The sequence below is a fragment of the Lampetra planeri genome, chromosome 19 (assembly GCF_965212315.1).
Source record: "Lampetra planeri chromosome 19, kcLamPlan1.2.h2, whole genome shotgun sequence".
Lineage (NCBI taxonomy): Eukaryota > Metazoa > Chordata > Hyperoartia > Petromyzontiformes > Petromyzontidae > Lampetra > Lampetra planeri.
In genome coordinates this window covers 3219917-3236183 of record NC_136125.1, presented here as the reverse complement: position 1 = coordinate 3236183, position 16267 = coordinate 3219917, and the positions used below count along the sequence as shown (strand labels likewise).

Here is a 16267-nt window from a genome sequence, read left to right as displayed (position 1 = left end):
CCCCATACAACGCGGCCCCCCCCCCCCCCCCGCAACCGACACACCTCCTCAATTTCCCTTTAACCCAGGCCCTTAGACCCAACACCCCCTCACCCTCAGATCTCCTCTCAGTGCAAGGGAGAGTCCCCCCCATACCGGGACATAGCTCACGTGATCCAGTCCATGATGTCGGTCACCCCCGTCTCAGCGGGGTCCTACACCTCCGGAACCCAGAGGGCCAAGAGATGATGGAGACGGAGTTTTTGGCTCAAAGGGCGTGGCCCCTGACCGCTCGGCAGCGCCCGCTTGGAATCCGGTCCCCGAGACCTCGCACTTGGCGGTCTCGGTAGGCCTCAGAGACCCGGTCCACCAGGGCTTTGAATTGACTATGCCGGCGGGCCAGCGAGCGCGGGTGACTTTGCAGGTGGTCACTCGTCCCCCGGACACTCCGAAGCAGTGTGGCCAGACTGACCACAGATGAAGCACTTGGGCGTGGGTCCCCAGGGCAGCGGGAGCTGGCCCCGTTGCGGGTCCTCCCACGGGGATGTTCTTGTTTGAGCCCCCTGCCCCCCCCCCCCCCCGCTGCCACTATATCTTGCAGGTTCCATGTCGCGGCCTCCCACCTTACCAGCTGCTGTATCTCCTCGAAGACCTGTATCTTCCTGGCCACCGTTGAGGATTAAATTTCTGTGCTGACGGCAGAGGGCAGGGCAACCCTCAGTTTTCTTGCCAGCTCCTGCAGCCTCTCCACCACTCGAAGGTCGGCGCCCCCTCACCAAAAAGTGAGTGTGCCTCACGTCCCAGCACCAGCAGCACTGCCTGGAAGGCGTAGGGCATCTCGTCCTCCATCCGTTTCCTCTGGATGAATCTTGTGCGAACCTCCCATGCCAGATCAGGAGCAGCTTCTTGCAGCTCCGTCACTCTTCGCACCATCTCCGTGCGCTCCTGCGTTCGCCTCAAAATGGCATCCGCCAGCCATGGGAGGTCCTCCGGCGTCAAAATGGTGCCCACCATGTGCGCGGTCCCCCGTCCGAAGCCCATTGCTCCCGCTCCGATGGAAGCTCCCGCTTGGTTTTTCCTGCTCTCCCCCGCGCCGTTCCCTGGGGTATGTGCCTCGTGCCAGCCCGCACCCCTCTCCACATGGCGGTCCTCCGCCATGCTGCTTGGTCGGTGTGTGACCATGGTAAAGTCTCAGCCGCTCTCTCCGTCGATGTGCAGGCCCCACTCTCTCCGTCGCCGTGCAACTGCTCCCCCTCCCGCGACGTGCAGCCTCTCTCTCCGTCGACGTACAGCCTCTCTCTACGTTGACGCGCAGCCACTCCCGCCACCTGGCGTAGCCACTCCCGCCGTCGACGCTCGGCCACTCCCGCCGTTGACGCATAGCTGCTCCCACCTCCTCGCGTAGTCGCTAGCGCCGTCGACGCCCAGCCGCTCCCTCTCTAACGACGCGTAGTCGCTCCCGCCTCCTTGCGTAGCCGCTCCCGCCGTTGATGCCCAGCCACTCTCCCCTCGCGGATGCGTAGCCGCTCACCCCGCAAATTTTGCGTAGCAGTTGTCCCGCCAATCCGCGGCAGCTCCTCCGCTGCCCAGCAGCCCACGGGCTTCGTAACTGGGATCCCGAGTCCCGGGGCTGTTGGAGGGATGACCATCTCGCCGTCCTCGTCCCGATGACACTACAGGTGAGTTTATTAATACCCTACTTCTGACACCAAATGTAGTGTCGTAGGTCTCCTCTTCCTTCTGCTCAAGGCTTGTGTGTGTGTGCGGGTGGCATGCATCACACACACACTCAGTCGGAGATGAGGTGGTCACAGGACGCACCGTCCTCCCCTTTTATTGATGTGTTCACACCACCAACTCCGGTCCCCTCTCTCTCACGTCCATGCTGCCGCACGACCCAGCCCAGATGCGACCCTGTCCACGTTGCACCGACGGCGTCGACCGAGACAGCCAACTACTGTCTGGCCGCGCAATTATCGGTCAAAGCGGCAGCAAAGAAGGCGGCAACGACGACAGTGACGACGCAATGAGTCCACTCCTAGAACCGGCAGCCTGGAGCTCTCACGCTCTGCTGTTTATATTCCCCTCGGCGTTGCTTGGCTCCGCTCTAGCCGTGCCTCCCTTCTCGAACCCACCAGAGGGTTCCAGGGGCTTCCCCACGAGGTCGACCGTGATCCTTGCCCCTGTTCCTCTGCCCTGCCGGCACACCCATGTATATGCTCAATGGCGTGGCACTAAGTGCCCACCTGCAGTTGCAGATGCTGTACAACAGTAAGCGCTACACTCGTATCTGCGGTTACACATGCCCGTTGTAATACTTTACCCTAATACCTTATCCTTCTGCAATACTAGCCCGGTGCAAGAAAATCTTCCCATTGCACTAACGCATGTCTTTATTACATACCCGCTGGTGTACTTTGCTGTATAACCTTTGTTTGTTGTAACATGTCTACTGATAATTAGTGATACGTACTAGCAACAAACGCTGTGTCCCATGCATTCGATAATGAAAACAATTTACGGGCCCCTTTTGCCAACCCACTGCTGCTCCCTGTGTCCACGCAGGAGACACAGCTGCCTCGACTCGAGGAGGCCAAGTTCAAGCGGGAAAACATCAGCACCGAGGTCATGGACTTGGTTCCACCTTCCGACTGCAGATACTACTCTCACGCGCAGATGATCGCCCCTACTGTCGTCAAGCTGTAGGCATTTGGCCGGCATCAAGGCAGCTCGATGCAGTCAGGGTGCGACTCTGGTTTGTTGCCAAGATTTATGTCTGCCGTGTGTTAAGCCTGGTCCACGTGTAACGATTTTCCCCGACGCTACGAGAGGGAGATTGTCATCTCCAGCATCGCACCGTTGTCACTCTGCAGTTCGTACAAAACGATAAATGTATTGCCGCTTTGCTGTCGCACTGTCGTGGTGTCATGTGCTACTAGTTCTGGCAACAACAATGGCGGCGATTGTGTTGCCATATCAGGTAGATTCACTGCCCTCTGCCATGCTCTCATAGCAAAAGATGACATCACAGGATTGGTGTTTGCTCCCTCTGCTGTAGCGTGATTGAGATTACTAGCTTTTGGCTGTAAAAAAAAAAAGTAAAATCATGATACGGACGTACCTCGATAAACGTTAGGGTTGCGTTTTTGGAAACATGAACGTAAAGTGAAACATCGCACTGTATCGAAACGTATATTCCCATAAGGTCCCATTATCTAAACGAAGATGCGTTCCTAAGAAAATATTTTTGACCCAAAACCGACTAAAATAACACTTTCCAGCACAAACAAGATATTGTCATGCATACATATGGAGAATAATAGGTAGACAGGCAATGTGAGATGTTGAAGATGTGGAGGGAGGGGTGACTGGAAGGGTGAGGATGGGCCAGTGCGCGCAGCTGCCCCCCCCCCCCCCGTGAGGACGTACCTACAATATGTATAGTATGCACAGTACATACGGTAAGTACAGGTCGAAGCGTGGTGGAACGTACGTTTAGTTTTGAACTTCACGGCTTGGTTTGTAAACGAGTGGCGAGGCTATGCAACGTGGCAGCCAGGCATATGGCCTGGAACCGTATAAAATGCAGACGTGAATTTACTGCAGGTGTTTTGATTTGCCCCCCCACCAAAACAATACAATTTAGAACAAACGAGACGTAATTAGAAAAAAGTGTTAATTTATGATGAACGTAATAACTAATCGGCGTAAATCGAGTTACCGGGGTACGCCTGATATTTGAACTGAGCTTCATACTGATCACACGTACCACAAGTGGTTGACCAATCCAGGTGACCTCATTTAGCCACAATGGTGTGTGAGCAGTGTATATCACACGGCAGACACATCAGGCTTATTCCTAAAGCCAGAATCTCACTTTTGCTCCCGGTAATATGGAGCCACGGTTGCATGGATTTGAACAACAAATCGTGTAATAAATACTGAATGTGCAGCTAAGAAGTATAGACGTGAGACTTCAGTAGTAATTTTGTAAAATGTTGGATTTATTTTGTTTGAAAATGTAGACCCTTAAGTAGAATAGTTGGGTGATCTTTATCTGGAGCACAGTGGAGAGGAAATCGACAACTCGAAGGACACCAGATGGAGCCACATCTCGCGTGCAGGATGCTCATGGGTCATGTTGTTACCATGGCGAGCACAATCATAATACCGTGTACGGTATTTTTTTACTTGTTTTAAGCGTTTTTCACTAAACCTATGGTGGAAACCTAATTTTATTCTAGCAGGGGCCATATGCTCTGTACGTTAGCTCGTCGTCAGTGTATTCCTAGTTTAGGCGCTATAGTTTTGCACGGACCCCAATTTTGTAAATTTAAACTAATTTCAAACACGTAAAAACGGAGTTGTTTGATGCCTTATATTCTTGAACTATTTGCATCATGAGGTTATTTTACTTTAAATAATATTCGTACATCTTAATTATATTCCCGATTGATGGCTTACGTATGACTTGTATGTTAGTGGTTAAGCTTGTTACGTGTGTAGTACGGTTGTCAAAGGTACAACAAAAGTAGAGATTGCAAAAGTGGTATTTTTCGGCTGAAAGACCCCTGACTGCTCATCAACGGTTCAAGGTACGGCGAGTGTCATCGTCAGTCTCCCAGTGGTGGTTTAAAAACAATCCGTAATGTGCTGACATGGTGTGTAACAAAAAACCCCCATCTAACTTGCAAATGAGGCTATGCATAACTGAACTTAAATGTTTTCCCTGGTGCAAAAGCTAATACAGTAGTACTTTGTATCGAACCAAATAACATACATTACGAACTGCTACACATTCCACACACCTCTCGTCTTTGTATTCTAGCCTTTGTTGGAGGTATAAATAGTACATAAACAAAACGTGAGTAGTATTTATGTAGCTAAGAAACATACCCTCATGCCAAATACTTGTTTTGTCGATTAACAGGAAGTGAAACAACTTCCTGCTGGTGGTTGTACAAAATGTAGGCATGGAGCAATGCACCAATTCATTGATTAAAATCAACTCTTATCGCGATATGCACATCGAATTGCGTTGGTAACAAGCAATTATGCCTTCTTTTGACTTAAAGCTTTCGTGACTGCAGGAATTCATATTCTTTGGGTTTTTCGGTAAAATCACGTAGATAGGTTCAAATAAAAAAAAAACTACGACGTTTCGATCGCAACACAAGCGGTCGTAGTTTTTTTTTGTTATTTTATTAGAACCTATCTACGTGACTTTACCGAAAGACCCAAAGAATATGCTCACTGTATTTACAATTCCACAAAATTATATGCCAACGATATGCTGATATTACAATTCGGTTAATTTGGGCAGACAAAACAACACAAGTGAGACCTAAAAAAAACCGAGAAACAATAAAGAGACATTAAAATTTGAAAATAAAAAAGTGAATTCGTGATCAAATTATTAATCAAGATCATGACAATGCATTAACTCACTGTAGGGGCAACTTGTTACCTGTCTAGCACGATGCACGCCGAGGTGAAAGACATTAGATCACTAGAAGACATTAGATCACACATCAGCAAAATCAAATACTTTATCCACTTTCAAAATGATCCCCGGGCATCCATTCCTGACTTGGGCGCCTCTGTGTGTGGGGTTTGTATGTTCTTCCCCTGTTCTGCACGGGTTACTTCTGGGTTATCCTGGTCCCCCCCCCCCTCCCCCACATAACTATGAAATATGCAATGTCAACCCCGGTTCAAATTTGCACAATTTGAAAAATTACTCTTAAAAAGCAACAATCCCCCCCCACTCCCCTACTGGCAAACAAATGGCTATCGCCGAGCCAGGCGTTGAGTCATCTTGTACCGCACATCGACAGCTGCCAGTAGTGTGAATGGTGTCTGCGCTGAGACGTTTCACCACCCGAGAAAGCGCATTCATTCAGAGGAGAGATGCCAGCCAAAATGTGGACAGAATATCCCCAAAACGTTCGCATTAAAGGTCAACAAATACTTTGATTTAGCGATGAAACTCGGTAAACTGAAACGACCACAGCCGCATGCAGAGACAATGTCAGGAAGTATTTACACATGCTGTCCAGTAAATGCTTGCACGCCCATGCTCTACACAATTGTTTCCCTTCAACTTTTAAAGCGAGACGTTCCTGTAGTGTTTCAAAGGTGGTGTGAGCAATGGCGATTGTAGCACTGCATACGTAGCCATTGGTGGAATTACCCTCCAGATTCCAAACCCCTGGCCTGGTTATCACCACTGCTCCACTCAAGAGATTCACTTGCTGCTTCGAAACACTCCGCTCCTGCAACACAACAGCACTCGCGTCATCTTAAGCAAATAGTATTTTTACAATTTTAAAAAGCAGTATTTTGTATAAGAACGTATCGATGTTTTAACCCGATTTCTAACTGTCGTTATTATTCTATTGGAGGGGGATAACAAAGTAGAATAGTTCGTCGAGTAGTTGGTAATAGTCAGGTATTAAAGTGTAACACTGTTAACTCTCCCTTCTTTATAGCAGTATTTACACGTGTAGTTGTACATGCCTGTGCATACGCTGTTAAGTGTTCAGTATTTTAAAGCAAATTCGGTACTATGTAATATTTTGTATTAATGTTAGACATTAAAATTACGTATGGTAATACAGTACCACAGATAATTTTAAGTGGACATTGTAGCATTACATTGAACTGCCTAAGTCTGTCTTGTCCGTTAATATTAATGCCAGAGAATCAAGGGAGTGGCCGGATGGCTCAGAAGTCGGAGCACTGAGCTGGTATAGCTGAGGTCCTCGATTCGAATCCAGGCAGTTTCCCATGTTTATTAAACTGAGTTCTCAAGCCGTAGTGAGTTGATTGTCTCATCCCGGTCAACAATGACTGCACAAAGAGAAAACATAGCATACAAAATTGGTTCTGCACTCGGATTTGGACAAGTTCCTGCTCCGAGGATAAAAACAATATTTGATTCACTGTCATTCGACGAACCCCACCCACTCTCATATGCAGAGGCGGGTGGGAAAGTTCTGCACCTTGTTGTATGGACCAGCGGTCACTTGCAGGGATCTCAAGAGGGTAGTAGCTCTGTGATACCCCGCTTCAGTGAACCATTCTCAAACACGAAGGGTGGCAACAACTGCTCTTCATTTCGTGACACGACACCGATAACTCAATCGGGGTCACATTTGGGAAACTTTACATGAAAAGCCAGGATCAAGGTCTGAATGAAGGAAATAATAATTGTGTTTGTTATATACCGGACTTTTTTAAAATTATAAATTGAATATTTTTAACGGAAATGTAATCTGCACCTTTTTCGCGGTTTATGGAACGAATATCTGCAGATGACAGGATCTGCGATATGCCCCCCATATCAATTATGGTTTACTTTATTGGAGGTCTGTATATTATTCATATAAAGTATGGACAATGTGGCATTAATGACCAGATTTAATTTGAAATTAGATTACTTTACTACGTCAAGATATCCTCGGAAAACAAAAAGTACGTTGTCACAAAAGGCTTTCAAATGGTTTACATAAATTTCGTGTACATGAACTCATCTACTTACGAACGAGTTAGGTTGCAGGTCTGTTCGTCGGTCGATGTGTTCGTAAATCCAACTTTACTCTTGTTAATTGCAAACATGTTGCACGGCATGTACACAAGACACGGGGAATTACTTTAAAACAATTATAATCTCCTGTAGATGTAGATTCCCCTGGTTCGTAATGTTCTGCAGATGTAGATGCCACCACCATCATCTGTTGCGCGGCAGTTGAACTTACAACTCTCGATCCGAACAGGCAACTGGACATACGGACAGGTTTGTTCGTATCTCTGTAAGTTTGTAAGTCGAATGTTCGTAAGTAGAGGAGTTCCTGTACCTACATTGTGAATATGCTAAAAGTAATTAAGCTCTTTTTTTATTTATACAAAAGTGTTATATTTCAAATTCACCAAGATCTCGATCCTTGGCTTAATAGTTGCTGTGTACTATGCAGGTGTTTGCATGACAGGGCAGCATGTTGCACATAACCGTCAGTTTACAGCAACTGCTTACCTTAACAACGTGTGCAGGACAAGATAGCAGTTTTAAAAATGAACTTGTAATCTTGTAGAAATTAGTTTTGTACGTTAATTACATGACGTGTGTTGTATTATTTTGTTTCACAACAGCTTAATGAGACACTGATGAATGGTGCTAATGCGTGAGCAGCTGAGGCCATAGAAAGGGCTCTGTTGAGCTTCTTGTTGGCGATCAAGATGTAGTGCGCGAGAAAAAATAATAGACATTAGATGTGATTGTACAGTTAGCTTGTAACGATGAAAACGAGTGTTGTTTAATGTCGTTTTGCTTTTTCACTCATAGACGTGCCCGATTGATGAGAGCAGTCTACGAACATGATCCTTTTGCTGCGTGATGTCCAATTTGCTCCATGGAACTGCACACGTTGGTGTGCCTCTGTGCATCAGCTAGTGTTCACCTTGCATTGAAAATTAAATTTAAAAAAATGTAGTCCCTTACACATTTTCATCTGTCTTTGCGTGGTGTTGCTTGTAGTTCACTCTTGGCACGAAACGCGCGGACAGAATGCAAACAATTGAAGGGCAGATTCTAATCTGCCCACATTTTATAGAACAGGTTTTTTTGTCAGGGGTACATGGCCATGCCATAAAAAAACACAGTAGAACTCTTTGTGGTGATGTGGAGGAAGATGCTATGATCAGCAAAGGGTAATCCTGTGAATTGACTCCACATATCCACGGGGAAAAAACTGCAGATATTTGTGGATACGAGGAATAATTGGGCTACGAGTAGGAGTTATTGCAGATTCTACAGTCCCGGCAGATAGTCTGTTGTATAACGTGGTAGTTGCGTTTCTGAAGAACACCGCGTTATGGAAAAATCGTTTTATATTAAACTAGCTTTACTACCCGGCTTCGCCTGGGACTTGGATTCACACCACGCCCGGCCGCCTTTGTCCCCCCAGTGGAGATGTTCACACACTACACGAGTTACTCGTTTGAAGCTGAGTCGACCTAGGGGAGGCCCAGGACCGGTTTAAATAATCGTCACCGGTGGTGGCCATGAGCGGGAATCAAACTCGGGTCGCCGGGTTCGTAGCGCAGCACGCTAACCACTACACTACCGCTCCCCCCACACAGACATGCGCGCGTCCATAGGTACACATACACGCGCTTGCAGCAGACACAACTTTCAGGGTGCGTACGGCAGTAAACGACTGAAATAAAGCAATGCTGCCCGAAGAACGCCTTACACCTGCAACACATTTGTATGGCACTTGACTCGCGGAGGGTTGGGGCGGGGGTGTCAGCAGGCACACTGAGTCACGCTGCCGTATGCGGGTGACATGACAGAAATGTGACGTCATAGCTCACTTGCCGTGCAAAATATATGCATTGCGCCCCCCCCCCCCCCCAAAAAAAAAATATATACAAAAGTCAATTTTTTAAAATTTTGCATGGTGTACAGTCTGGAAAGTACCCACATGCCAAATTTCAAGTTTGTTGCATGTCGGGAAGTACGTTAAACATTTTGAACAGACACATTCACATATTTCCCTTTTATATAGAATGATTGATGATAACAGGCGAAGCAGTCTGCGATAACACGTGAGAAGCGTAGCAGGCTGAACAAAGACTAAGGCGCGTGGGTAGCATCTAGAAGCATCTGCGTATTCCTACTTGCGTAACGTAGTTCCGTTAACTCAATTGCGTTCTATCAAATTCGCAACCGCGTGATAAAGCACGCGTTATAACAGAACTGGCTAATGTAGTGAGTAAAATAATCGTGGATAAAAGAGAATTTCTTCTCTATCTCAAATTAGTCTGGAGCAGTGCCCATCTTTAAGAGCCCTCAGACAATGGTAGAAATTCCATATTCCTATTATGGGGAATATTCCTTAAAGGACAACCACTGTTGACTTCCCAAAACGTAGTACCTGCATGATTGACCTTATGTTGATGAGCTACAAAGATCCCAACCGGGAATCAAAGTTGCATTCCAATTGTGAAGCAAATGGTCTAACAGGGGCACCAGAGGTGATGAAGCTCACTTTCTTCACGCCGAAGTAGAGACACGGATATATGGTGTGGATTACTACAATGTAGGTAGAGTATATGTATGTTGAACTTCTTTCGCACCGTACGTAGCCGACCGTGCTAATCGGTAGTAACCTACGTAAATCAGTCCACTAACGTAATCACACTATGGTTACTGCACATACTGTGAAGAATTAAACTTCTTTTAGAGTAAGATTTTTTTTAAATACGATGAAAACGAATACACTTAATAGCCCTTTGTTAGTGCATTTTTAGATGGTGTTGTTGGACCCCTACACCACCATCACGCTTGAGAGCCAGGACTAGTTCAGCTACCACTCACCACCGGTGTTACCGTAAATAGCATGGTCCACTTTTTAATTCTTTCACGTTCGTTGAAGGTGTAAAAATATTTAGCAGAGCACATTAAGAACAATTAAATGAAAGTATTTTCATTTTATTTGAATAAAGCAGTATTAAACTGTACAACCTAATACACAATACAGTATTCAACATTTGAGCAAATATGATAATGTACTTATTGATAAAATAGTAAATAGTGAACCCAGCAACAAACTGAAAGTTGGGGACAGTTACGTTTCAAAACTTATGCCAAAATGATTTTCACAGTCAAGACACATTCACAGTATTGTACAATTAATTTAATCTTTGTCAGAAGCTTGACTCACAACTCGTGCTAAGCCGTTATTCTGTTGCCTACAACTCGTGCACATGTTGAATTACAGAACATCACCCTAAATGTGGCCAAGGTGAGTTTTCTGTACGGCGATGATAGTGCGCAGAAGTCACCACTTGAAACAATGGGTATCGATCTGGCCTGGAGTATCATTGCCTTGTGTCTCTCTCACATGTATAATGTAACGAGCTCCTTCAGCTGTTGATCTCCTGTGCTCCTGCAGAAATCAAGGGCTGTAAATAGTCCCACAGATTATACTTTCTTATTTTATAAATACTGTTTTCCCAAAAAATTACCAACCGGAGTGAAATATTTCACAGCCGTAAAATTAAAATGTCTTAAGTTAATAGAGTAAATGCATTTTTGTAAGTTAGTGAGCCATGTTTAGTTGGCATATTTCATTAAGCAACACTTACATGCAAAGAAAAACCCCTGCCAGAGGTTCAAATGAACATTTGTCAAAAACATGTGCGAAAATGGTATGGCAAACTTTAAGCACTAAAGACGATACAGTATATACTAGACGGTATATACTAGACTGTATATGCAAATAAGGAAAATTGGAATAAGGTCATAAAAATACATGAAAAATATAAAGATATCAATATTACTAAAGATATTACTAAAGAACTGCTACTGTGTTCGGAAATATATTGCCCAATGGTCAACTCCCCATGATTGACGGGGCAGTTGTGTGGACAGTGGAGTACTTGGGCACTGTGCTTATGACCAGCTTCGGTTTGGTAGCCGAGGTCTAACTCCGAATCAGTCGAGCGGCATGCATTACCTTTTCATTCGCTGCATAATGATGTGTGCAAGCTACCTGGCCTGTCCCTCCAAACAAAACTTTGGCTCTTCTTGGCCACAGTAATGCGCTCCCTTCTATATGCTTGCTAAATGTGCAGCCCTATAAAGGAACATCTGCGCCAGTTTGAAACATTCAGGCTAGCTTGCCTCCGATCATCCCTGGGTTTAACCAGAGTGGATTGTGTGAGGAGCTGACAGATCATTGAAAGACCTGGACAGTCCCTTCAATGAGCTCCAGCAAGTGAGGCGTTGACTGTGTCATGTAGCCCAGCCACCACATGCCCAAGCCGCTTCTGTTTGACAAGATAGATGTGGCTATTTACAGCTTATATAGCGCATTTAATAAAATCACCATGTGCCAGCACTGTTGGAACCATTCTGACAATTGAATAACCATATAATTCAAACGTCATTGTAATCACCATATTCTATCACAGTGGACCTTTTTCTAATATGGTCAGGCAGGAAAATTTGGGTGAGAGAATTTCCAAAATATTTTAGGAATGTGCAAACACCTTCATGAAGTGCCCACTGTAGATTGTGATTTATAAAAATGCACTCACTACATTTTGTCCAGCCCATTAAATCATGTGCTAAAATGCTACGGATCAGATGATTCCTCCTGCTCATCTGCCACTATTTTCAGACTATGTCCTGAAAGTGCTGAAGCTTCTATCGTTTTCTTATGAACACCCCCTGCTATGCATATGAATGTAAAATTCGCGAACAGCTTATGAGTGTAGAAAACCTTTCCCTCAAAGCGTGTGTAGTCATTATAAGTGGGAACGTTCAGTACCTCCACCAGAACGTTTATAGCACCAATAGATTCACTGATCAGATACACCTCATCTTCGTTGGTTATACGTGACAGTACCGCAAGGCTGTCCAACTTACACACTTTGTCGCCTTGCTTGGTGTAAGCGACTATCTCATCCATAGCATTCTCCTGCCGGAAGCATGTCTTAAACTCCAGGTTCAGGCAGATGTTCGCAAGCGTACCCAGTGTAGATCGGACTATGTACCTCATGTCTGCGTTGGTGGATCTTGCTTCTAGCCGCAATTGTTTCAACAGCTTCATCAGGTACTTGACCGCACCACATTCTACCAGACGCCGTCTGATCGGTGCGTGGACACACGTATACCGTTGCAGAATCCACAAGGCCATTTCCATGCGACGGAGGCTGGAGTCAGGGATGTGTCTTCCCTCGGACGAGAGGTACAACAGCACCCGCATAATTATCTCTGCCCCACCTTCCTGCATGAGCACTTCTGACAACTGCTGCCGCTCCTCCAGAGTGGCGTATGTATCCACGGCCAGGTAAATCCCGTTAAGATTGTCTAAATCGATGTTGCTCGTCTTCAGGCATTGCAGGTGTTGCATCAAGTTCTGCTTCTTGCTCTCCAGAGACACCGACTCATCCTTCTCAGTGTCCAAAGCATGACGCTGCTCCTGACCCTGGCGCAATGCCTGAGCGCACCAGGGCAGTGCTGAGGAGTTTGTCTGCATGAGGTTTGCAGTGCACAGGCGACAGGAGCGACGACGACGACAACGACGAGCTGTTGCTCACGTACAAAGCCACCGTTCTGAGGGCACTGATATTGCTTGCCTTCCTGGGTCTGTCTGTTTGTCACGACTGGAACAACAGTAACAACAGGAGAGATGGGGGAAGGTCAATTTAGTCAAAGTGTGTGTCCTGTTAATTTGAGAACTGGGTGGCACTCCATTCGTGGGGGGGCAGAGCTGGGGGGCGGTCAGGACAGATAATCACTCGACTGATCATACCCGTGGCAGGAATCGAATTTATCTCACCCGTTTCGTAGTGCAGTGTGTTCAATTGTAGAGTTCTCGGGGCTGAATTTCAGCTGGAGTTTTCTGGGACCATGCTTCAGAAAATGTTTCCCCGCAGGGTCTGAGACGCTAGGGGTTTGGGAGGGGGGCTAGAAAATATTCCATGAAACATTAGGTCCGGTTTATCCTTGACCCTTGCACAAGTGTGCATGCCGCGACGTTTCAGAAGTGTACATTGTTATTTATCTTGTAAGAGCAAGCTCTTTAACGTTACAGATTGGAGGCGTGAAATACTACTGTGGTGGACCGGTGCGCACAGCGGACTTGCAATCCAGAGGTCACTGGTACGATGGCATGTCCCACTTCGGCAGCTGAAACAATGGTGCAACTTTCTTAAACAAAATTTGAATAAGTATTTACACTGGTGGAATCAGATGAGCTTTCAAGCTTTTTTCCACTGTATGTTCAGTATAAACGCCCCTCCTGCCGCCTATACAAATCCAGAAGCACACATGGGGACAACACCGCACCTCCGATTAACACGGTTGGCTACGTACCGTGCGAAAGAAATTCAACATACTGTACATACACGGCGAGTCAATGGACACGTCGCGTGGGGCCATCGTGGAAGAGTAGGCCACACACCCTCTACAGTGAAGGCCAACAGAGGAGGTTTTTTTGTTAAATGAGATCGCGTAAATATAAATGTGTCGTTAAACCTGCCACCACCACCCGACACAGCCAATTAGTGAGGTTTTGTCAGGTAAACTCAACGTGCCAATTCGTTACCAGTACAGCACACCGGTTGTGTTGGACAGTAAACCCACAGCATTTACAATTCGAGTACCGTGACGTTTCGCCGGTAATTACAACCAGCATCATCAAGCGATAGCCATAATTATGGAGAACTCCTCCCAGTTTCGGTATTTAAATATTTACGCGATCGAACCCCAAACAAAACCCCCTCTATTATGGATATTGGTCACGACTTGTCACAAATCTGTCTTTATCGGAGATACCGTACAGGCGAATTATAATACGCAGCAGCACAGGCATCGATCCTCATCATCATCATCTACCGTCCACACGACCCAGCCGCCTCCTCCGTTGCCCACAGGGGCAGAGTGGTGACTTCCACATTGCCGCGCGATAACAACCGCCGCTGCAGATGTTGCTGTCTGGTAAAAAAAACAAAAGGACGTGAGAACAGAAACATTGACGAGGTGAGACACGGAGCTTCGCCTTTACCTGTTCAGCGAATGAAGAAGCCCGACAACAGCTGCGAGAGAGAGGAAAACAAAGCGGGCGGGTTCGTGGGGCTAGAAGTTCCTCATCGACATACGCGTGACGTCACGCGCGTGGCTGCGTGATGACGTCGTCCCGCGCCGTCCACCAATAGGAGCGTGGTAGCGTGCGGTGACGTCACGACGTAAAGCTAATTCCCCCTACCCCTGTCCCCCATGAGCCCTCAACCTCCCCACCCCTTCAGTAGCCACGACATTCTGGTTGCTCAATGTTCCAGGATGTGATGATAAGCTTTACACTTTAAGCTTTGCGGTTACGCAGTAACAATACTGCATGTATATTGAATTTCTCGCCACCGTGAGGCGTGCCACTGTGACGAGATGTTAACTACCTCGCCTGGTAGGCAGGAGGTCGTGGGCAGGACCGGATCATGGTCCTGTGAGGCCCCTGGGCACATGTCTTTTGGAGGCCCCCACTTTTCTATATTGGTGTTTTTCTTGCCTTCCTCCTCGCAAAGTCATCTACTAGTTCGTCAAAATCTAGCTGTCTGACACGGTCTGACTCTACTGACATACGTGACAATGAACTGAGACGTGTACGGCACATGCTACTCCACAGGTCATTTTTTATTCTGCCTAAAAGGGGAAATGTCTGCTCAACCTGCCAGTTTGTCACTGGCAAAGTTAGAAAAATCCAAAGTGCCACGAAAACATTGGGGAACACTGACTGCAGATTATAAGTCTGCAACGTCCCAAGCAATTTAGTTGGGCAATTCTCACCCTTAAGAGTCAGACATGAAAGACTTGAATTGGATTAGTTCGTTGACAAAGTTCATGTCCAGGTCTGACGGATATACAGTGGAGAGTGCATTTACCTTTTCCACTGACATCACTGTTAGACACCTGATCTGACATAAACAGAACTCCAAAGAGACTGGTCAAACGCTTGTAAACGTCCAAGCGATGTTCAAGGCATGCCACGAGCTAATCACTGACCACATAAAATGTTTCTATTTTGAACTTCTCCCTCCCCTCAAGTGTCACACCTGGCTCGGAGCTCTCATCTGCAAATGTTTTGTGTTTCCTATTTCGCTGAAGATTGTGCTTATATGACTGAGAGAGACCTGTCACATTTAAGGCTGCCCTTTCACAAGCCTCAAACTGGTCTCGCTGTCCTGCCACAAAATCCCTCAACGAAGACAAAAGCTGTGCTGCTTCAGAAATGTCAGTGTCACTTTTCTGTAGATGCATGCTTGTAGCGTGGAACCGGTAAAGTATGACGTCCCAGAAATGTTCCATGAACACCATCTCTAAGGTGTCCAATTTAGCACATAGTCCAGCGGCCTCAATTCGAGTATCTATTTTCTCATCATCATTGCACATACCACCGAAGGCCTATCTAATGTGGGTGTAATTTCTCCACAGTGCCTTGGTTGACTCTGCCCGAGCACTCCACCGAGTACTAGACAGTGTTGTTATTGTCAGTCTGACATCTGTCTTCCGAAAGACTTTCCCCCATCTGTGTGTGGATGAAGAGCAAAATGTGTACAATGACTTCAACATGTAAACAAAAACTCATCAGCCTCTGAGCTACTGCCGTCTAAAGTGTTAACACCAACTAAGTCAGGGGTCTCAAACTCAAATTACCTGGGGGCCGCTGGAGGCAGTATCTGGGTGAGGCTGGGCCGCATCAGGTATTCCACAAAAAAAAAC

The 16267-nt window shown here is 46.4% G+C and overlaps 2 protein-coding genes across 6 annotated transcripts in view; one reads left to right on the top strand and one right to left on the bottom strand.

Moving 5' to 3' along the window:
• Positions 1 to 8478, top strand: part of LOC144723962 (guanidinoacetate N-methyltransferase-like) — a 36245-nt gene extending 27767 nt beyond the window's left edge. The window contains exon 6 of the mRNA XM_078602759.1: positions 2545 to 8478. Within this exon, the coding sequence (XP_078458885.1) occupies positions 2545 to 2685 (141 nt within the window). The 3' untranslated portion in view covers positions 2686 to 8478. The remainder of the gene's footprint in view (positions 1 to 2544) is intronic.
• Positions 3963 to 14679, bottom strand: LOC144723961 (uncharacterized). 5 transcript variants are annotated; one of them, XM_078602758.1, is made up of 3 exons: positions 13332 to 14676; positions 12544 to 13155; positions 3963 to 6254 (listed from the first exon to the last, which is right to left on the bottom strand). In XM_078602758.1, exons 2-3 carry the CDS (start codon positions 13026 to 13028, stop codon positions 6227 to 6229), a joined length of 513 nt encoding a protein of 170 aa, XP_078458884.1. In that variant the 5' UTR covers positions 13029 to 13155; positions 13332 to 14676; the 3' UTR covers positions 3963 to 6226. The 5 variants fall into 5 exon arrangements, with proteins under 5 accessions (XP_078458884.1, XP_078458880.1, XP_078458883.1 ...); XM_078602754.1 differs by lacking the exon at positions 3963 to 6254 and having other exon boundaries at positions 10449 to 13155; positions 13332 to 13459; positions 14559 to 14679; XM_078602757.1 differs by lacking the exon at positions 3963 to 6254 and adding an exon at positions 10449 to 10931 and having other exon boundaries at positions 13332 to 14675.
• Between the last annotated feature and the right edge of the window lie 1588 nt (positions 14680 to 16267).

Bases quoted from the DNA above. Each gene is read 5' to 3' on its own strand.
- LOC144723961 (XM_078602754.1), bottom strand. From the start codon at position 13,028: ATGCAGACAAACTCCTCAGCACTGCCCTGGTGCGCTCAGGCATTGCGC.